This window comes from Anabrus simplex, chromosome 6, assembly GCF_040414725.1.
Source record: "Anabrus simplex isolate iqAnaSimp1 chromosome 6, ASM4041472v1, whole genome shotgun sequence".
In the NCBI taxonomy this organism is placed as follows: domain Eukaryota; kingdom Metazoa; phylum Arthropoda; class Insecta; order Orthoptera; family Tettigoniidae; genus Anabrus; species Anabrus simplex.
This window is the reverse complement of record NC_090270.1, coordinates 244,730,085-244,753,441: the sequence shown is the minus strand read 5'-3', so window position 1 is coordinate 244,753,441 and position 23,357 is coordinate 244,730,085. Positions and strand designations below refer to the sequence as shown.

General features: G+C 40.0%; 1 protein-coding gene across 1 annotated transcript in view; it reads left to right on the top strand.

The window, feature by feature from the left end:
- LOC136875953 (serpin B6) overlaps window positions 1-23,357 on the top strand; it is a 177,103-nt gene that overhangs the window by 24,617 nt on the left and 129,129 nt on the right. The window contains exon 3 of the mRNA XM_068228277.1: window positions 8,931-9,034. Coding sequence (XP_068084378.1) covers window positions 8,931-9,034 — 104 coding nt within the window. The remainder of the gene's footprint in view (window positions 1-8,930; window positions 9,035-23,357) is intronic.

Here is a 23,357-nt window from a genome sequence, read left to right as displayed (position 1 = left end):
TATTATAAGTACTTACATCACTTACCAGAACACTTCTTACGTCTAACTTACTGCTACCATTAATTACTGCATGATCTACGACTACGGCACTACTTAAATATCTCACTTAACATTACTTAGGTCACAATCACACTATACGCTTAAATCTACTTTCACTACATAACTACTTATACTAAATACCAGTTCATCTTCTACCTTTGGACTGTTCACTTAATTTACCCGATTCCCTGTGAATCTGAAATACTCGGGCTCGACAACGACACCTGAATAACATTCATATTAAGACTATCATAGTCTCTCTGATAACTCAAACCCGTACGCCTCCCATCTTCCGATTCTCTCTGATTACTCTTCTGACCTTTTCTCTCATAACTCAAATACACACGCCTCCCATCTTCCGATTCTCTCGGATTACTCCTCTGATACTCTCTCTCACAACTCAAATTCATACGCCTCCCATCTTCCGATTCTCTCTCGGTACTCTTCTGACCACTATCACCATCAGCACAACTATTAATCCTCTGCGGATCATAATCACCCCCTCTCCTCTGATACACGGCTAACATTTTCCCCCTTCTCTCTACAATACCACTTTCCCCAGACATCATGCGCTCTCTCTCTCGTCCCTGTAAACATTCTTCCCAAAGCCTGTCAATGAACACTTTAAACTGTCCTAAATTAGACATATTATTCCAGTAAACTCGAAACCATTATCTACTTTCACCGACAAAAACATTAGACAAAATCTCCAACACATATTCCCATTCAATAATATTATTCCTCAACTTACTTGCAAATCTTTTCTCAACTACTTTTACAAATTCTATAGAACTGAACTGTTCTCCAGAAAACTTGGTTAAATCACGATCCCTACTGAATAAACCACTCGCTATTACCACTTCTCTCGCCGCCTCACCTGTACCTTTCTGCCGTATCACTCCCTGGCAGTTCTCAACTTCTTCTTCTTCTTCTTCTTCTTCTTCCGCTGCTCTCTCAGCATTCTCTTCCCCTATTCTCACGTCTTCCTTCAATTCTTCCTCTCTCTCTTTCACCTGCTGTGTTAGCGTTTCCCGTTCGTTCCGTAGTTCAGTGACCTCCACAAGTTTGCTTTCAATCTGTTCATTTCTACTAATCTGTTCCCTCGTCTCTTCCCCAACTGCATTGCAAATCCTGTCCAATCCTTCCTCGACTACCTCATGAATTTCTTCCCGATTACTCGAAATTTTATTACTTAATTCTACGATATTCTCTGTACATATTTCTTTGACTTGCTTGGTCTGAATATGAAGACTGCTCCGATTCAACTTCATTTCATCTTCATTTTCAACACACTCTTTATTTGACTTACGTTCTAACTTACATGTTTGCCCTGTTACCTCTAGTATCTTAGAATCTATATTACTAATGATCGCATTACAATTTTCGTTATTACTGTTAATTAATTCTTCCATCTGTTTCTTATTATTTTCATTACTAATACTACTAAAAAATTCTTTCATCTCTTTCAGCTCTTTCTTATTTTCATTACTGAGCTCGGTAAATCTGGCCATCAACAAATTAAAAAACCTTGGTTTATTCCCCCCGCGATTTCCTTTTGAGTTTCAGTGTGTTTCTCAATTTCTGCACTTTCCTGAATTAATTCAGAAGCTTCCATCGTATTCACCTGTTCCCTACTCTGAATTTCACCTTGGAAGTCCGCAGAAGCAATAACCTCGTCGTCACATGACTTGTTATTGTCTTCCTTGTCCATCTTTGGTTCACTAGTGATAGTACGCGATCTCAAATTAATTTCCCTCTTCAAATTCCTTGACATATCCCCAAAATACAAATATATATCACAAAATTACAATCCTGAATTTTACCGATAATGATTCCGTTGGCTTAAATGCGCACACTCTCCCCAAATGAACCTATGATATGCTGTCATTCAGAACAGATTCTGAATTTATTCGAGCCCCACGTTGGGCGCCACATTGTGAACTTCCTAACTGTCTGACTGACGTTTGAGACATATAAATCTGAATTTAATATGGAAATTATGAATATCTGCATTTAAAATGGAAAATCTGAAAATTAATATTCATTTAATAAAATACAGACTCGTCGAACCCTGTACTCACACTTACTTGTTACCTGCTTACTTACACATACGTTATTTGAAGGGCGCCAGCTGCCACTCAGTACAGCAATAATAGAATGAGACTCTTGCCTATCTCTAGGGTGTGGGGTAATAAGCTTACTTTTGACAACATACCATATAAGTTCTGGGAAAAGGAGATTGGCGTTCGGTTTCCCCATTAATTTTGAGGTTAAGATATTTTACTTTCATTGAAATAAAACTATGAATTCGTTTGATAGAACAATATATATTCTTTAAATAATATATAAAAAAATAGTGAGTCTTGTTGCGATAAAACAGATGAGAATGTGAAATTATGACATTGCAACTGAAAGAAACTAGGCATGAATTTGAATTCTTCTTGACCGGACATTTAACAATTTATACGAAATATTTCCCTCACTGATTCACTTGACTGTACCTTCAACACTTTTAGTGTAATTACGACGTATTCCTTTGATCTGGTGTTTACTGTAGATGTGTCACGCCTAACTTGGTGATACATCCTTGTGACTGCTTCTTCTCCATATCATCTGACTTCTTTGTAAGTCAATATTGGCAGGTCCAGGGTTGCCCTCTCTGACTCCGTGGTAAGCCTTGCGTCCGTGTCTTCAACTGAGTGAGCGACCAACCAACTTTTGGCCTCACTCTCTCAATGACCAATGATTAATGGCTCACTGAGTCTTCTCCATCTCTCGTTCACTGACCAACTAAGGCCTCTCGATCTAGTAGACTTCTTCACTGTACTGCTTCCGTTTAAGTAATGACTGACGCTACAATATGCATCCACCTTATATAGACGTTGGTTGACACAGCTACGTAATCTCCAGAAATAGCAATGACATACTCCTACCTACGCGACAGATATTACACACAGTGGTGAAATAGCCCTGTGGCGGCCGACTCGCTGAGCGCATATCTAAATAAATACAATGCCGTAGCCATGAAGTGGCGATGACTTGGCAGAATCTCCACTAATCTTGCACAATGTCCCAACGTCACACCCAATCTCTGATATATACAACAATTCTCACTGTACAGGTATTGAGTGGTATTCTACACATACGTATATATGTATACATCTAAGTACAATCTTGCAAGCAACAGGCAATTGCAAAATCGAATTGAATAAAACGGAGAATTACAATAATAGTAACAATATCACAGATAATATAATAATAATACTGACATAATAATAATAATAATAATAATAATAATAATAAAATACAGATAAAATCATACAATAATAAAAATACAGATATCATCTTGTAACGGGATTTGAACCGTTACAATTTATATACGAGAAATATGCCATATGATTTTACATAAAAGAAATATACATTAGCTTTCTGAATAGTGACTTAAATGTTTCTTCATTCCCTATCGGATTTGCATCTTTGCACTTCATACTCATAACGTTAACGAAGAGGCGTACCCCATCTAATGAATAAATGCTCGCTGACACCTACGAATTACGTAGGTGGTTTGAAAAGTTATCGGAATGTACTAGAATTAAGTATTTTACCTCGTTAGAACTGCTTTTATTTTTCAACATAGTCTCCCTGTAGACTAATGCATTTAGTCCAGCGATGTTCCAATGCCTTGATCCCATCTCGAAAATGAGATTCCTTCAGGCCTGCAAAATACCTCTCTAATTCGGCTGTCAGTTCTTCCCTTGTAGAAAATCTCCGTCCACTGAGGAAAATTTTCAGCTTGGTTTGGCAAGGAAAAAGGTCATCTTTCATCAGGACAACGCTGCTATAATTTGCTGCATCTAGAATCACTGATAGGCTCAAGTGTACTAGCCTAGTAACAATATTAGTCCTGTAATTCGTTACCTATTTCCTCTCATTTTGCCTATCAGAGTTAATAATAATCAGATAGGTATTGGCGCATCACACGTTCACCCAAACACTGTCTCTTGATACACGAACGCTTCCGATTATTCCAACACTTTGCGTATTACTGATACTACATTTGCCTGATTCACCGCATTTACAATTCGTAGGACGTATTACTCACTGAGTTTATGGTATTTAGCAGACGCTGTCCCTTCTGTCAGTATCACAGACATAAGCCGCTATTTTTTCTTGTAATTTTTACTTCGCGAATATGCTGCCGTGACGTTATTAACATCCCTATGGCACTTCCCTTTCTTTGTCTGTCCCACGTACCAATTAAGTTACGTATATATCAATTCGTACATAATAAACATCCCAATTACAACACGATTCAATGTAACTGAATAGCACTCGCTTCAATAGATTTACGTTGTTTCGCTCGTGACAGTAAAGTTTCACAACGAATGAATAAATTCATAACTCCTTACACTCGGGAAAGTAAATGCACAGGTCAGTAATTGATACCGTGTTTATAGATCACTGGGTAACACAGTATGTGCGAACCGCACAAGATTATGAATACACTGCATACGTGAGTCACTTCATACCAGCACAAGATGTAGAATATATTGAGTAAATTACTTCAGGTAGCTCTTTCCTAAAAAGGGGAGCTGGCCTGGCACTAGTGGAGGTGGAAGGCCACGCCTACTTTCCAAACAACGGTCTGCTAATATTTGCTTCTCACCGTCGATTGAGGTATCAAATGGAAGCTCAAATATTCTTCTTTTTACTTGATTAAATTTCATCCTGATCGCATCGTAGGGTCGCTCACAATCTCTAAGGCGTTACTTGATAATTTTCAGCTTTAGACGGCAAGCCGTGGGGATTCCTGGATTTCTGTCTCACGTTCAAGACCCGCATAAAGTGCGTCATTAGTGATGCATTAATTATGTAAGACATATCTTGATACCGGTACCATAAATCAGTATAAAATCCCCTGATTCGTATGACTCCTTACTCATAAATATTCATCTCATATCTCTCAATTTTTCTTATTATTATTCTTAATAACAACTGAAGACTGTAGGTTGGCATCATTGAATTTGTAGGGAAAATCACAGAGAGTTACTATTTCATGCGTTGACACGCCGTGATAAGACCCTCCTCTTGGCTTGAAACTACTCTCACGCGTAGCGTGGGTTCTCTCTTCCCTCTCAGCGGCGTGAGAGCGCTTTTTCACGGACCCGTTGTACGAGCTCTCTTTTCTCTCGTTACGCGCAACTAGACCCCACTTCTCCTGGCCAGCAGAGGGCCACTCGTGTCCCGGTCTGGGCAAAACATGCTGATTATGACACTATTTATCGTAGAATGTCGCGGAAAACGGCATATTGTATTAACAGGATATTATGACGTGCTCACTACGATGTAGTGAACGGTGTGAGTATCATCCCAGGATAAAACTGCTTCCATACGTACTTTTTATTATAATGTACCCGAGCAGTGAATGCCTTCTTGCTCTCCAGCCAGACACGAGCAAACGGCATATGTTTACATAATGAGAACATCTACCAGGTACTGATTTTAAGGACACGGCGGTACTGTTTGATACGTTCTGTTTACATTTGGATAAGAATCTTTTGCTCAATAAGCTACTGAATGTATCATGGGGCAACTCATTCTAAGTATGTCTTATGAGGGAGAAAGTCCATAACTTTGTGGTGGATAAGACCTTCTTAGGAGGATTTTTAACAGCAAGAGCATAGATGTTGATTGTTTTAATTTTGACTTCATCCAAGAGATCAATGGTGGTTGTTTTTAATATGAAGTTTCAAAGTGTTTCATCAACATTAAGAACAAACATAACAGATATTAATGCAATTTATACAAGCATTATAAAGGAAACCTTTTAGTGTGTGTGTTAATTTGTTTAGCGTTTTTAACTATTTGTGTTTTATGTGTAAGTTAGGTTAATGCATATTAGAATATGAGGAATTTTGGTTAATGATATCAAATTCGCTGTTGACGAGAGTTACCATCTCTCATCGTTTGGCCGGCGGGCGCACCCAGCTTATCTGCCTCCCGTTGACTCATCACTGCCCGTTACACAGCGCAGCGACATAAGGGGAATGCCCGAACTTCGCAGTTCAGGTCCGTGCTTAGAAGCGTATTAAGTATTGATCTTTCGCTGCAACTGTTCTCGAATTGTGAAGTCCTACTTCGGGGTATAATTCTCATAATGCTTCCACATGTATACGCGGTGGAGGATAGGGTGTTCATGTACGATAATTATGTGAAAACAGAGTCTTGCCGGGAAGTCGTTAGGCGATTTGTAATACACTTTTCAGGTGTACGCCCTCCACAAAGAGAGACCGTGCGGAAACTCGTAAACAAATTGAGAGGAACAGTTTCTTTACTCGATAAGAAGCGAAGTGTAAAAAACGGGTACTTAACGAGGAGAAAGTCAATGACATCGCAGAAAGGTTAGAACATACGCCTACAAAATCCCCAAGACAACTTGGACAAGAAGCCGGGGTTTCGAAGAGCTGAGCGTGGCTGGCTACGGAAATGTTGAAAATTGAAACCATTTCCAACATTTCCTCTCATAAGGTACGAGCTTATTTTCTTAATTCTTAATTACTAATTTTCTATATTCATATTTTGTTAGTTCTTATTTCCTTATTTTTAATTTTTACCTCATGTCATATACGGATAAGGTGAGCGAAGTGCTGTCCTTGTTGTTATAGCGCGGATCGGGGAGTGATGAGTCAACGGAAGGCAGATAAGCTGGGCGCGCCTGCCGGCCAACCGACGAGAGAAACTCACTGTAATAAATATTGACAGGGCGGACCTAGCAACTAAACGTGGCATTTTCGTAAGTGACTTATACCCCTTCCGCCTCTGTGGTGTAGTGGTTAGCGTGAATAGCTGCCACCCCCGGAGGTCCGGGTTCGATTCCCGGCTCTGCCACGAAATTTGAACAGTGGTACGAGGGCTGGAACGGGGTCCACTCAGCCTCGGGAGGTCACCTGAGTAGAGGTGGGTTCGATTCCCACCTCAGCCATCCTGGAAGTGGTTTTCCGTGGTTTCCCACTTCTCCTCCAGGCAAATGCCGGGATGGTACCTAACTTAAGGCCACGGCCGCTTCCTTCCCTCTTCCTTGTCTATCCCTTCCAATCTTCCCCATTCCCCGCAAGGCCCCTGTTCAGCATAGCAGGTGAGGCCGCCTGGGCGAGGTACTGGTCATTCTCCCCAGTTGTATACCCCGACCAAGAGTCTGAAGCTCCAGGACACTGCCCTTGAGGCGGTAGAGGTGGGATCCCTCGCTGAGTCTGAGGGAAAAGCCGAACCTGGAGGGTAAACAGATGATGATGATGATGATGATGACTTATAGCCCACCCTGTACAGAAATTCAGACATAGCATTTTCTATAGATAGGATTAATATTTATGCGGATGTTTGAAACTTTGATGAAAATGTAACTAACTCGCGCCCCCACTTCTGCAGGAAGCAGGAAATTGGGAAAATGGATTTGGATATTCTGTCACATTCTGCCTACAATTTTGACGTGGTGTTCTCTGACCTATCGGTTTTGTAAAGGAAAAGATTCCAGGGTCCGAGGGCTGTTTAAACGAAGGTCTGTCGCAAAAGTGTTTTCAAGCTTGCAGAATAGTGGAAAAATATGTGAAGAACTGGAGATTATTTTCAAAAATGAAGAAGAATCTGTGAATGAAGGTGCTTTATTCAATAATAAGAAATCACTGTCCATGAAAAATTGTTGTTCCTTTAAAAAAAATATATTTGTTCGTGGCGTCGACCTCTGCAGATCTTTTGCCACTAGTTTCACCATTAGATAGGAACCTGCGTGTAAGTGTAGTTGCGGAAGGGTAGAGTATTGAATGTGAGGAAAGGAACGTTAAGGACGGCACAAACACCCAGTCCCCAGGCCAAGGATATTAATCATTTTAAATTAAAAACCCCTGACACGGCCGGGAATCGAACCCGGGGCTGCCGGGTGACAGGCGAACGCGTTGCCCCCTACACCGTGTGGCCGGACTTGTTGTTCCTTAGTTTCAGAAAAAGTGCCCTGATGAGTCTTGGTCTTCTAAGCAACCGCTGCTCTATTCCGGCTTCTAATAAAATTTGAGGTTTGTTACTTGTCTTTAACCTCACCAAATCCATGTGTCGCTTAGCCGAAGGTGCGACGATAATCAGTTTTGAATTATTTCTCGAATTAAGGTATCTTGGATTCGGACGTGTGTCACACTCGAGTCAACTAGTAGACGTCATATCACAAGTAGAAGAATGATGACAGTATTATTCAAAGTTCCAAGTACGTGATACCTAACGTATTCGCAGCTGTTATGGTACTCTGATAAATTCTGAATAATAAGACTAATTGTAGATGAAATTTACAGATGATTTATTAGAAACTGATGTGATGTCCTCTCAGCATACAAGCTAGAGTAGATCTGTTTGTATACTGAAAAATCATACCCAGATTACGCTGGCATTAATATACTCTCAAAATTTTGGGTGCGTGTTGCCTCTGGTCTGACTTATTGGACTGTTTATTACTTGATATCAATAAGCTAGGAAGTTGACCGCTATAGTCAATAATCTAAGCAATTAACACGCTTCGTGTTTATGTTTATATTACCACAAATAGTGCTATTGGCTAATGATCAGCACATATTTTAACACAATAAATAAATACAAATTATTTACTTCCTCTTTGAAAAGGATGTCGACTTGAGTCATAACAGAGAACAGATCCTCCTTGAGAAGGAGGCTGACTCGAGTCATATAACAGATTATTTCGTAATAGTTCACACTCGTGTGCAAAAGTTGCCTGCGTGGTTATCCCACACATGTTTGAATTGCGTAATAATGGATGATTTAAGAGTTAAAAAGAACGAAATTATGAGTTTAGTAATTGAAACTAACAGTTTATCTTTTACTCTTCCCGGCAGCATTCCTCTTATGTGGATTACTGGGAGCTCAAGCAAGTGATGTAGACTTCAAGGAGCGTGCCGTTGCAGAAGCTAACAACTACTTCAGTCATCATTTCTACCAGGTAAGACTTGTGCACATGCGGCATGTATAGTATACCATCACTCTGAACCCTTTCATTTTATAACATCACTAGCTGCATACTTCTTTTCACAAGAGATTAATCCTGATGTAAACAAATAGGTGGAGCACCTTGCCTTTGCACATGGACATAGACATAGTTCATTGGAGAAGCAAACGTCGCACTCACTCGACTGTATGCGAGCTCGAAGAAAAGTAGTACGTCGCATTAATATTATTTTATTTTGTTTTATTTTATTTTATTACATTTAGAGAGTTTGGAAGAGTAAGCCATCAAATTAAAATAAGGTTATCATACATACCGGTATAAATATGTTTCTTTATAAAATAGTGATTAAATAACGAGAAATAAAGGCAAAAGGCGCGGTGTAATAATATAGGAAGTCTTCTCGTACAGCGCGAAAATAAGGCGTTGAATCTTGCCGCAGTCAGTGAGTCAATATTCATAGTGAGAGAAAGGGAGCAAGAGGTATGACCATCGCGTGTAGTGAAGCACAAAACAGGAAAAACCGCTCAAAAGTGCATTGTGAGTGTGTTCAATAAACTAAGTGAACAAAATCCAGGTTTAGTCGTTTATTCAGAAGTTCAGATCTTCGCACTGTTGTCGTATGCGATGCGTAGCACTGTTCGTCCGAACACGAGACGTTGTCGGGGTGGAGGTCAGTACTACACGCTCAGCAAATCACAGCTCTTTCTTTGGCGGAGTAGTCATACCATGTTTACATCAGGATTAAACTCTCGTGAAAATAATTGTAGCACCCGGGCCTGCTGAGTAAATTTTTGAATGTTTAATTCTACTATTTGTACCACCTGTTTGAAAGATAATTTTTGTAGATTTCTTTATTGTGACGTTGATTGATATTTAGCAAACTCTTTTGAGGATTTAGAGTTATTGTTGTGTGTTTAAGTTTGAGATCATCTAGTTTCGCGTTAAGCTTTGCCCTTGTGGCAGCTGAGATTCTCTGGGAAGTACCTCGCTCTTCCAAATGAATAGTGAAAAATAAGTTTTAATTCTATGTATTTACGCGTTGCTTTATAGATATAATGTACGCTATTCCAACTCTCACTGGGACTGTCACTAATCAGCTTAATGATCCCAAAAACTGAGGAATCAACAGTTATATAAGTCATTTTGTGCATTTTCGTTTTCAACACTTCTTAACCCCTATGACAATGGAGGCTGAACGCGGACTTCAACTACATCCAGAGCCATGCTAGAACATACCCACATACAACCATAATCTCGTTCATTTTGTGTATTCTCTTTCACCCCTTCTAATCCCAATTCTGACTGGGGCTGAACTTCGTCTTGTACGGCATCCAGAGTGTTACAGTTCATCTCAGCGACCACGAAAACTATGGATTCGACAGTAATATTGGTAGTTTTCGATTATTTGTAAATTTTTTTTGCTATTTGCTTTACGTCGCACCGACACAGATAGGTCTTATGCCGACGATGGGATAGGAAAGGTCTAGGAATGGGAAGGAAGCAGCCATGGCCTTCAGTAAGGTACAGACCAAGCATTTGCCTGGTGTGAAAATGGGAATGCACTGAAAACAATCTTCAGGGCTGCCGACAGTGGGCTTCGAACACACTATCTTCCGGATGCAAGCTCACAGCTGAGCACCCCTAACCGCACGGCCAACTCGCCCGGTATTTTGACATTTCACAAATTCTCATAGAGGAGTTAGTGGTGGCTTACCACCATACTGGATTTTTTTCGGATAGAAAGTCACATACTGTACGTACCAAGTTTGCTTGACAGCTATGCTGCAACATACACACGTACATCCATAATATCTGTCATTTTGGACATTTTCTTTTCCTCCCTTTCTCACCCTCCATGCTGGTGGGGGCTGAAATTCGACGACATCCGCAGTGTCACTATTCATCTCAACGAACCCGAAAACAATGAATTCTACATTAACATTGGACGTTTTCTATTATCTTCATACTAGCGAATGTAAATAGTGTACATGCAGTAAATAAGATTGTTTTAAAATTGCATGTCTCTTAGCGTTATCCGAGAAAGAGCATGGGGAGGTCCCCGTACGTAGTTTCCAATGTAAAGTGTTTGTTACGGATTTGTGATATAACGGCAGGGTCACTTGCCTACTGCCATTCACAATCGAGTTGGGAAGTTTACATTATAATTGCAGGCCCCATTGCCTACTACGCGGACAGAATCGATTTGGGGAGTTTTCGTTAAAATGGCAGCCCCCTTTCCTACTTCCAGACAGATTACAGTTGAGGAGTTTCTATTATAATGGTAGGCAATTACCCTGCTATCTCTCGAAATTGAGTTGTGCAGTTATCATTACAATGCCAGGCCCATTTTCCTACTGCCAGCCAGCTTACTGCCAGTCACACCAAGCTGGTGAGTTTCCATCAAAATAGCAGGCCACTATGCCTAATGCCAGTCACATTTTAGATGAGGACATTTCTTTATAATGGCGGGCACCCTTGCCTACTGCCAAACACAATCGGGTAGGGGAGTTTTAAACAAAACTCCATGCTCACTTGCCTTCTGCAAGTCAAATCGAGAAGGGAACTATTCATTACAATTGTAGGCCTTCCCTACTAATGACAGTTACACAGGAGTTGGAGAAGGAACCCTTTCCTACTGCCAGTCAAAGTCTGTGTGGGGAGTACTGATTACAATATCAGACCCACCCTTTCTCGATCGCTAAAAATCGACATCAGTGAATATATATATAGATCGACATACGAAAGTATATGCGTGTTTACAATATTGAAGACCTTCATTTACAGATTAACTGCTACTAAACGTACGACATATCGACAAAGGATTATACCATAAGACACGCCGGATTTAGTGGCCTAAATGGCTGGTCCTATGATATGTCATCTATTCTTGGGTCAGATTGAGTTAGAAACGTGGAACAGGGTAAAGGTTTTGTAAGATTATCTCACATTACATTACTTTTCAGATAATTATGTGACAGCTACATACATAGCATTTGGCTCACATATGGCTACTGGGTGGGCCAATTTTCGTGAAGAATTTGATGATTCTGTATTTCATATAAGTAATTGAATGTATGAATTATGCATGTGAAAATTCCAAATTGACTTAACATCGATTAATAAAGAAAAATCAAACGTAAAAGGGATACAGATACGGCAAAAAGTCATAAGACCAAGGTTGTAGATCATTCCAAATTGAACGGAGATTGTGCAATCCGTTATGTGATAGGAATTTCCGAAAGTCTGCACCATCATTAAAATTGCCTGCATATTTCGATATTCTTCGGGGATAAAAAGTGAAAAATTTAATGATCTAGGATGTTTTCCGTTCGTTACAGGCTAAAACGTATAATTTTGTCAAATTTCAATTATCTTCTTTTTCTTCTGGCAGATTATGCCGCAATGTGGATTTTAGGCGAGGCGGGTAAAAATTAGGACTTTCAGGAAACTAAACCAAAAATTATGCAGATGGTCATTATTACCCCTTAAACGGAAAGCTGTACGAAAATTTCGCCAAAATAGTCAGTGTAGAGGCACACAGTCGTTACGATTTGATTTATATAGATAAGGAATCTGCTCCATGTAAAACACCTTTTGGGCTATGTCCGCTGGACTTAACCTGCAAAAGTGACCATTCATGATATCTCCCTTATTAATCCTCCTGACGAAAAAATGCACATGAAAAAAAAAAAGGTTTAGAGGTGGAATTCCATCACGTTTGATCGATTTCCAGTCAGGTTGGTCTTGTTCTGTGTATATTGTGGAAGAGTAAAATCACCATTTGTGTTCCCTATAAACCGCCAGTCCATTCTGGAACATGAAATGTTATTTACGTTTAAAACCTACCTTTGGACAGGTGGATGCTAAATGTAAATTTTGGTTCGAATGTCTTCAGTAGTTTTCAAGTTGTAAGGAATACGCTTTACACGCACCCGCTCGTGAGTTAAGTCCGATGGGACTTGTACAGAAAAACGGTCCGTTAATGATATCTCCCTTATTAATCCTCGTATCGAAATGATGCACATGAGAGAAAAGGTTTAGAAATTAATTTCTACCAAGGTAGGTAGATTTCCATTAAGTTTGGTTGTGTATATTTTGTGGAAGTGCAAAATCACTGTTTTGGTTTCGTATAAACCCCCAGTCAGTTCAGGGATTTAGAAACAATATTTGTCCTAAAACCTATCAAGGACAGGTGTATTCTAAATATGAGTCTTGGTGGAAATACATCCAGTAGTTTGTAGCACTCGCGTACATATGGCGTAATTAAGGAAGAAATAATACAGTTAAGAAAGTTGAAAGTAATAGAAAATGGATTATAACTGAGGACAGCCGGATAACGACAAATATGTAAATGCCAAGTGAATGTGTTGGAAAATCAAATGCCCCTCAATAAATTATGCTAGTGTGAATTATGGATATAATAAAGCGGTAACAGAGGAGAAATTTAGGTCCAGTGATTCTTAGGTAAACAAATAATAAGATGATGACTAATGGTGTTATTACTTAATCTATTCGAGGGCGGTTATAACATCCAACGGTATTCCGCCAATATCCCGCAGATAGGCCGATTGACGCTTCTCTTGCCTTCTACCCAAGGAACAACAACGAATTTAAAAGCATGATGAAGAAAATGGCAATACGTTACTTACCTGCTGGCATGCAGTCAGAGACGTTGCCATGGTAACCTGTAGGTTCGTTGTCGGTCTGTCGGTCACTCAATGCAGAGCATGATACCAGATAAATTGTAAATTTCTCCGTCATGTGAAGAGTAAGGTAAATTATGAACATAACGAAAGTTGTTTATAATGAAGAGACGTTTCACGTACGGTAAACGAAGTTTACAGAAAATCAATAGTATAAGAGAAAATGGAGGAAAACCATTCTGGTTTTCCTATAAACCCCCGTCTATTCAAAGATTTTAAAATGATATGCATATCGAAACCTTCCCCGGGATGAGTATACTCCAAATATGAAGTTTGGTTGAGATCTATCTAGCCGTTTCGAAGTGATGGTGGAAAAACCATTCTGGTTTTCCTATAAACCCCCAGTCTATTCAAAGATTTTAAAATAATGTGCATATCGATACCTTCCCCCGGGATGAGTATACTCTAAATATGAAGTTTGGTTGAGATCTATCCAGCCGTTTCGACGTGATGGTGGAAAAACCATTCTGGTTTTCCTATAAACCCCCAGAGTATTCAAAGATTTTAAAATGATATGCATATCGAAACCTTCCCCGGGATGAGTATACTCTAAATATGAAGTTTGGTTGAGATCTATCCAGCCGTTTCGACGTGATAGTGGAACAGACAAACAGACAGACAAACAAACAGACACGAAACGTAAAAACCACCGATTCGGTCTTGAGTTGACCTAAAACGGATAAATATCTGAAAAATTGGCAAAACAAAAGAAATTACAGACAGCGGACCCCCTACAATTTTATTTATATAGATTTCAACCCCGTTCCACCTCACCCCTAGGGGTGCAAGGAATGTCTTAACGTCCCCGAATTTTTATTCGATATTAAGTCATATGTGTACTAAGTTTGATTGAGAGCTATGCTACAACAAATAAACTTACATACATACATACATACACACATAATTTCGGTCATTTTGGACATTCTTTCTCACCCCTTCTATCTCTCGTACCGATTGGGGATGAACTTTAACTTAAAAGGCATCCAGAGTTCCATAATTCATCTCAGTAACCCCGAACACTATGAACTCGATACTAATATTCGTCGTTTCAATTATTTTTACATTTCACTCCTCCCCTATGAGTGTAGGGGTGTCTTAACCCCATAAAATTTTTCCAGATAGTAAGTCATATGTGTATCAACTTTAGCTGAGACCTGTGTTGGAACATACACACATTCATCCATAATCTCGGTCAATTTGGAAGTTTCCTCTCATCCCTTCTCACCACCATGCCTGTGGAGTCAGTACTTTGATTAAAAGGCATCCGGAGGGTCACAGTTCATCGCAGTGATCAAGAAAACTATGGATTTGAGTAATGTTGGCCTTTTTTAATGTTTTTATATTTCAACCCCCTCTCCCCCCGCATAAGAGGAGCTAGTGGTGTCTTACCACCACAGGTTTTTTGCAGATAGAAAGTCATGTTTGTACCAAGTGCGTATGAGAGCTATCCTGGAACATACACACATACATCCATATACTAATCCCAGTCATTTTGGATATTTTTATTTTCCATTCCTTATCAATTCCCCATGCCGATGGGGATGAATTTTGACTTAAAACACATCCAGCGTGTCACTGTGCATCTTAGCGACTCCGAAATTAATGGATTCCACATTGTCGTAAGACGTTTTCTATTATTTTTCTATTTCACCCCTTTCCACCCCACCCCCTAGCTGGCTTAACGCCACAGCATTTTTTTCGAAACTAAGCCATATGTGTACCAAGTTTGGTTTTTATATATGCTAGAATAAACACATATCATAAAGCCGATGACCTAGATGTTAGGCCCCTTTAAACAACAAGCATCATCATCATCATCATCATCAGTGCATACATAATCTTGGTCAATTTGGACATTATTTCTCACCCCTTCTAACTCAATACCGATTGAGGCTGAACTTTGACTTAAACGGCATCCAGAGTACCACAATTCATCTCAGTGACCCCGAAAACTATGTATTCGACACTAATATCGTTCGTTTTCGATTATATTTATATTTCACCCTCTTCCCTTGGGATAGTAACTCAAATGTGTGCCAGTTTTGGTTGAGAGCTGTGCCGGAACACAGCCATTATTTTAGACATTTTCTTTTTCACCCCTTCTCACCACCCCCTCATGTCGTTGGGAGCTGATCTTGGACTTAACGGCATCTGGAGTGTCACTATTCATCTCAGCGACCCCGAAAAAATATTGTTTTTACATTCATCTGGAAGTTATCTATTACTTTTTATATTTCATCCCCCTTTCCACCCATCGCTAGGGGTGTCTTAGCTGCACAGTATTTTTTTTTTCGATACTAAGTCATACGTGTACCAAGTTTCTTAAGAGCTGTGCTAGAACAAACATACACAATCTCGGTCATGTTTGAAATTCTTTCTCACCCGTTCGAACCCCCATTCCGATCGGGGATTAACTTTGACTTAAACTGCATCTGGAGTGCAACAGTTCATCTGAGCGACCCCGAAAACTATGGATTCGACACTAATATTGGTCTTTTTCGATTATTTTGTTTACATTTCTCCCCCTACCTTAGAGGCGCTAGGGATCTCTTACCCTACAGTATATTTTCCAGATAGCAATTCATACTTGCATCAGTTTTGGTTGAGAGCTATGCTAGAACATGCACACATACGTCTATAATCTCGATCATTTGGGACCTTGTCTTTTTCACCCTTTATCACCCCCCTATGACAATAGGGGGATGAACTTGGACTTACACGACGAAAGGAATACCACTGATCTTCTCAGCGTCCCCGAAAACTGTGGACTGGACACTATTTTCTATTTTTTAATATGTCACTCCCTCCCCACTCCAATCCCTAGTCGTATATTAACCCCACGGCGTTTGTTTCCTGATAGTAAGTCATAAGTATGCCAAGTTTGGTTGACTGCCATTATCTTCCTTATCATTATCCTCATGAACCGGCCATAGTTGTGTGAAACTTCATTTTGAATTTGAGTAAGCATTCACGACCACAGTGTACTTCGATATGACTTTCAGATTATGAGGTCGTGTTGAGGACATTTACGAGGGTCGTTCCGAAAGTAATGCACCACATTATTTTTACAAAGCCAATTTCCATTTACATATTATTTTTAAAACAGGCCCAAACTTTGACCTGAGAGAAACCATAGAAAGTTTTCGGGAAAAGACAGGAGATCTTCGCCTGTGGTTTATAGATTTGGAAAATGCATATGATACAGTGCCCAGACAAGAGGGGTGGAGAAGTCTTAGGAAATGGAATGTTCCTGAGAAATATGTTAGATTGGTACAGGAGATGTACAGAAAGGTGAGAGCGAACGTCCACAGTAGTATTGCAGAAACAGGGGGTTGCACCAATTATCCGATTTGAGTCCATTCCTGTTCAGTACTCTAATGGATATAATGACAGAGAAGGTGAGGGAAGCGGAACCATGGTGTATGCAGATGACGTGGTACTGTTTTCAGAGACTAAGGAAGGAGTTCTAAGGAAACAAAACCAGCGGGCCTCAACACTGGAAGTGGGAGAGTGAGAACAAAATATTTTCTTCTTCATGTCGGAGAAAACCTTCAAGTGAATGGTGAAGTCATAAAGAGAGTGAACCACTTCAAATTCGTGGGATCAGTCCTGGAAGAAACTAGAAATGTAGAATTGGAACTCACTAGTAGAATACAGGCAGACTGAAAGAAATAGAGGATACAACAGGGGTACTTTATGACAGAAGGGTGCCAGCCAGGCTTAAAGGAGAACTGTACAAGACACTGATGAGGCCAGCAATGATGTATGGCATCGAAACCTTGCTTTTGAATGAAAGACAAATCAGCAGAATGAGAGCAGCAGAAATGAAGATGCTGAGGTGGACGTGTAGAGTAACCAGACTGGATGGACCATGTTTGAAATGAACATATCAGAAGGACAGTGGAATATGTAGAAATGGCGGGAAATCTTCAAGAGGCACGATTGGGATGGTCTGGCCATTTAACGACAAGAGAGGAGGATTATTAGTTGGGGAAGAGGGTGATGAAAAATGTTTTTTTTTTTTTTTTTTTTTTTGCTAGCGGCTTTACGTCGCACCGATACAGATGGGTCTTATGGCGACGATGGGATAGGAAAGGCCTAGGAGTTGAAAGGAAGCAACCGTGGGCCTTAATTAAGGTACAGCCCCAGCATTTGCCTAGTGTGAAAATGGGGAAACCACGGAAAACCATCTTCAGGGCTGCCAACAGTGGGATTCGAACCCACTATCTCCCGGATGCAAGCTCACAGCCGCGCGCCCCTGACCGCATGGCCAACTCGCCCGGTGTGATGAAAATGGAGATGGAGGGTAAACGAAATAGAGGGAGGTATAGAGGACGCTGAAGATAATTAATATCTGAAGACCTGAAGGAGAAGAGCTTACGTGAGCAGCGGGCATTGGACAGAGAAAAATGGAGGAAACTCATCACCGAGCTCGATAGCTGCAGTCGCTTAAGTGCGGCCAGTATCCAGTAATCGGGAGATAGTGGGTTCAAGCCCCACTGTCGGCAGCCCTGAAAATGGTTTTCCGTGGTTTCCCATTTTCACACCAGGCAAATGCCGGGGCTGTACCTTAATTAAGGCCACGGCCGCTTCCTTCCAATTCCTAGGCCTTTCCTCTCCCATCGTCGCCATAAGACACATCTGTGTCGGTGCGACGTAAAGCAAATAGCAAAGAAAAAAAATAATAAAAATAAAAAAACTCATCAAATATGGCGACCCTATATCAAAACAGGAAAAGCTGGAAGAAGACGGTATTAATTAATTTTCGTTATTTTCACAGTCATCTACATCTTTTAGGTGCTCAATATCACTTCTATTCATGTGAATCAGTCATTTTACACGTGTCAAACATCTCCACTCAGTTAGTTGTTTCAGGAAAAAATTACTGGTGGGGACAGAGGATGGACTGTTCGGCTGGGGTTTTTCATGACAACGTCGCCCGGCACAAGTCTGACTTGGGGCGAAATGACCTCTCTTGATCAACTCTTGTTCTCTTCCAACACTGATAGAATTGAGTTTTAGAGATCTGGTGGGGTCTTTCATTTTTTACATTTTTTGTGGTCCTTGTCTTTTATTTTTGCCAATATCTTAATTTTTCGAAGTGGCAGACCTCCGCCATTTTCCCTCTGATTACTGTTAATAGAAGATGGTTGCCAGATTCAACTTCCTCTTAAAACATCAATCACCACCACCACCACCACAATCTTGTGACAGGTGGGGGATTCCGTAAATCTACTCTATCGCCCCCACGCACAAGGATAAATCTTATGTGTTTCTTCAGTTGAGACACAATCGCCTGCCTCTTCGGCTGAATGTTCAACGTAGTGGCCTTCACTTCAGAGAGCCCTGGGTTCGATTCCTGGGGATTTCCCCTGCATTTGCTTAATTCTTCTAGCTCGGCGCTAGTTACTCGTGTTTGTCTTACACATCTTCATTTACATACGAGGGTTGGGGCATAAGCCTTGGTAAATATGTTTTAGCACGAATGTGGGATGTACCAGACAAATGGAAATATACAGATGGTAACGGGGAAAGTAAGGAGCTGTGGAATGTATGAATAAGCCAAGTAGTAGGATATAAAACCAGGAAACAGTCAGCCATTAAATCCTTGTGTTATATAAATTTTATCCTCATAGAATACAGTAACCTTTATGGTAACGTTTGGATAATTTTCTTCCAAGACCCAAAACAAAGAAAATGGCCGTAGGAGAGCCCCGATGGTGCAACACTCAATGCAACTGACTACATACTATACTTCAGCAAATAAAATTGCACTGGTGTGTCTGTATTAAACAAGTTTAATACTGGCAGTTGTCACAGATTGGTGAGAGCAAGCATTAGAATAAATACTCGCCTAGAATAGAAATGTCTGCGTCCAAGCAGAACTGAACTTCAAGATATATCGGAATATAAAATATAAAAAATATAAAAGTGAGTATAAAAAGAACCTGCAATCAAAACGGTAAATCAATCAATCAATCAATCAATCAATCAATCAATCAATCAATCAATCAATCAATCAATCAATCAATCAATCAATCAATACCGATCTGCAATTAGGGCGGTCGCCCAGGTGGCAGATTCCCTATCTGTTGTTTTCCTAGACTTTTCTTAAATGATTGCAAAGAAATTGGAAATTTATTGAACATCTCCCTTGGTAAGTTATTCCAATCCCTAACTCCCCTTCCTATAACCGAATATTTGCCACAACTTTTCTTCTTGAATTCCAATTGTATCTTCATATTGTGACCTTTCCTGCTTTTAAATACACCACTCATTCGCCTGCTAATGTCATTCCACGCCATCTCTCCACTGACAGCTCGGAACATACCACTTAGTCGAGCAGCTCGTCTCCTTTCTTCCAAGTCTTCCCAGCCCAAACTTCGCAACATTTGTGTAACGCTACTCTTTTGTCGGAAATCACCCAGAACAAATCGAGCTGCTTTTCTTTGGATTTTTTCCAGTTCCTAAATCAAGTAATCCTGGTGAGGGTCCCATACACTGGAACCATACTCTAGTTAGGGTCTCACCAGAGACAAATATGCTCTCTTCTTTACATCCTTACTACAACCTCTAAATACCCTCATAACCATGTGAAGAGATGTGTACCCTTTATTTACAATCATATTTATGTGATTACCCCAATGAAGATCTTTCCTTATATTTATACCAAGGTATTTACAATGATCCCCAAAAGGGAACTTTCACCCCATCAACGCAGTAATTAAAACTGAGAGTACTTTTCCTATTTGCGAAACTCACAACCTGACTTTTAACCCCGTTTATCATCATACCATTGCCTGCTGTCCATCTCACATTATCGAGGTCATTCTGCAGTTGCTCACAATCTTGTAACTTATTTATTACTCTGTACAGAATAACATCATCTGCAAAAAGCCTTATCTCTGATTCCACTTCTTTACTCATATCATTGATATATATATAAGAAAACATAAAGGTCCAATAATACTGCCTTGAGGAATTCCCCTCTTAATTATTACAGGGACAGATAACGCTTCACCTACCCTAATTCTCTGAGTTCTATTTTATAGAAAAAGAGCCACCCATTCAGTCACTCTTTTGTCAAGTCCAATTGCACCCATTTTTGCCAGTAGTCTCCCATGATCTACCCTATCAAATGCCTTAGACAGGTCAATCGCGATACGGTCAAATTGACCTCCTGAATCCAGGATATCTGCTATATCTTGCTGGAATCCTACAAGTTGAGCTTCAGTGGAATAACCTTTCGTAAACCCAAACTGCCTCCTATCAAACCAGTTATTAATTTTGCAAACATGTCTTATATAAACAGAAAGAATGCTTTCCCAAAGCTTACATGCAATGCATGTCAAACTGATTAGCCTGTAGTTTTCAGCTTTATGTCTATAATAATAATGTTATTTGTTTTACGTCCCACTAACTGCTTTTACGGTCTTCGGAGACGCCGAGGAGCCGGAATTTAGTCCCGCAGGAGTTCTTTTACGTGTCAGTAAATCTACCGACACGAAGCTGTCGTATTTGAGCACCTTCAAATACCACCGGACTGAGCCAGGATCGAACCTGCCAAGTTGGGGTTAGAAGGCCAGCGCTTAACCGTCTGAGCCACTCAGCCCGGCTTTATGTCTATCACCCTTTCTTTTATATATAGGGGATACTATAGCAACTCTCCATTCATTTGGTAAAGTTCTTTCATGCAAACAATAATCAAACAAGTACTTCAGATATGGTACTCTATCCCCCTGGATATCAATTAATTACCTCTAAATATCACCGTGTCCACAAAACTGTGGAAAATGTGTGTGCTCTCAACACTCGCAAAGAGAAGACCCCAAGCTCATAGCTGATGCAGTCAGAATGATTGAGCAGAGGAGAAATATAATAGACGGTATTCCCCACACCATAAGCGACTCAACTAAACAGTCTAGGAAAGATATGAGAGCCTATAATAATAGACAAATCCAACTAGAAATAGATGAAAACATGAACTTGAAACTTGTTAAAAAAAAAAAAGGATCTAGAATTAGCTGCATTCAAGAAGCTCAGAGTATAGTGTCATACGAGAAAGAAGAAATCAAATCTTTAATTCATAAATTCTATGAATACCTGTACAACGAGCAGCTACGCACGTGGGTCAAACAAATATCCACAGTTCTAACCCTTCAGGCAAACAACTCAATGTTGAAAACATCCTAGGAATATGAGCTACGAATTTTAGGTAAATCAAATGTAATAAAGTATGATAATATATTCTTTGGAGCCTCCGTGGCTCAGATGGCAGCGCGTCGGCCTCTCACCGCTGGATACCGTGGTTCAAATCCCGGTCACTCCATGTGAAATTTGTGCTGGACAAAGCGGAGGCGGGACAGGTTTTTCTCCGGGTACTCCGGTTTTCCCTGTCATCTTTCATTCCAGCAACACTCTCCATTCTCATTTCATAGCATTTATCAGTCATTAATAAATCACTTTGGGAGTGGCAACCCCATCGTACTAATAGCCTATATATGCTTCATTCATCACATCCCTGACCCGGTCAATGACTGGAAAACAGGTTGTAGGTTTTCAATATATTCTTTATTTATTCCTAAAATTTACAATCCTTTTCTTAACCATCGTTATCTGGTCGATTAGATTAGCAGTGTGCCTTTTTCTACCACTAAGAGCGCTAATGTGAGTCAATGAATTGTTTCACTTAAGCACCACTACGAGCGCTAATGTGAGTCAATGCAGAGGGTAAGCCCTTATAACAACATTCGGTGTGGGCATTTTTCAAAAATCAGAAAAAACGACTGAGGGTATTGAACTAAGGAACACGTTACAGGAATAATTATGTAAATAAGTTAATATGGTTAGGATTTGAATATAAAAAGAAAGCGAGTAAAGGAAGAAGCGATTTTAGGCTGTTTTTCCAGAACTGCATTTGGGCCGGAAATTATTTTTGATTTTTTTTAAAAAGTTTGATAGAGCTATCCAAGACTCACAATATGAAACATTTTCGGATTCTTTAACCCTTCAACGTTCGGCACAATTCAGGGAATTGCTTAATTTTTCGTTTCTCATATAGTGAACCCTACTTTGTCTGCCAAGAAAAGTTTTCTACATTAAAAGTAGGAAGTTCTGACTCAGAGGACATACTTGAGATAACGCGGTATGAACTAAGAGTAGCACTGAAAGAACTGAAAATCCAAAAGAATCCTTAAGAATATTAAGTGACCGACAAAATGCTTAAAGGAAAAACACTGTATGCTGCTCAACAAATATCTCGATGTCTAAACCAGTACTGCTGATATTTGGAGGGTCTGATGCTGTTATTTACCAGAGTTTGGCATTAAAATCTTATAACAGTCTGGTGTCTGTATATCCTACTCTTGTCCCGTTTCTTTGCAGTGTAAGATGTGAAGTGAGATGAATCTTCGTAGCGAGTTTTTACAACCGGATGCCCTTCCTGACGTTAACCAAATCTGAGGAGTTAATGTGATGAAATGAATGACGTGATATATGTTAGAAGGAAGGGAGACGGTGAAACCCGGATCTGGCACATAGCCTACTGCCGTCGAATATAAAATTCTGGGGTGAAAAATTAGAAACTTTTGAATACCATCTTCTAGACTGCGAAT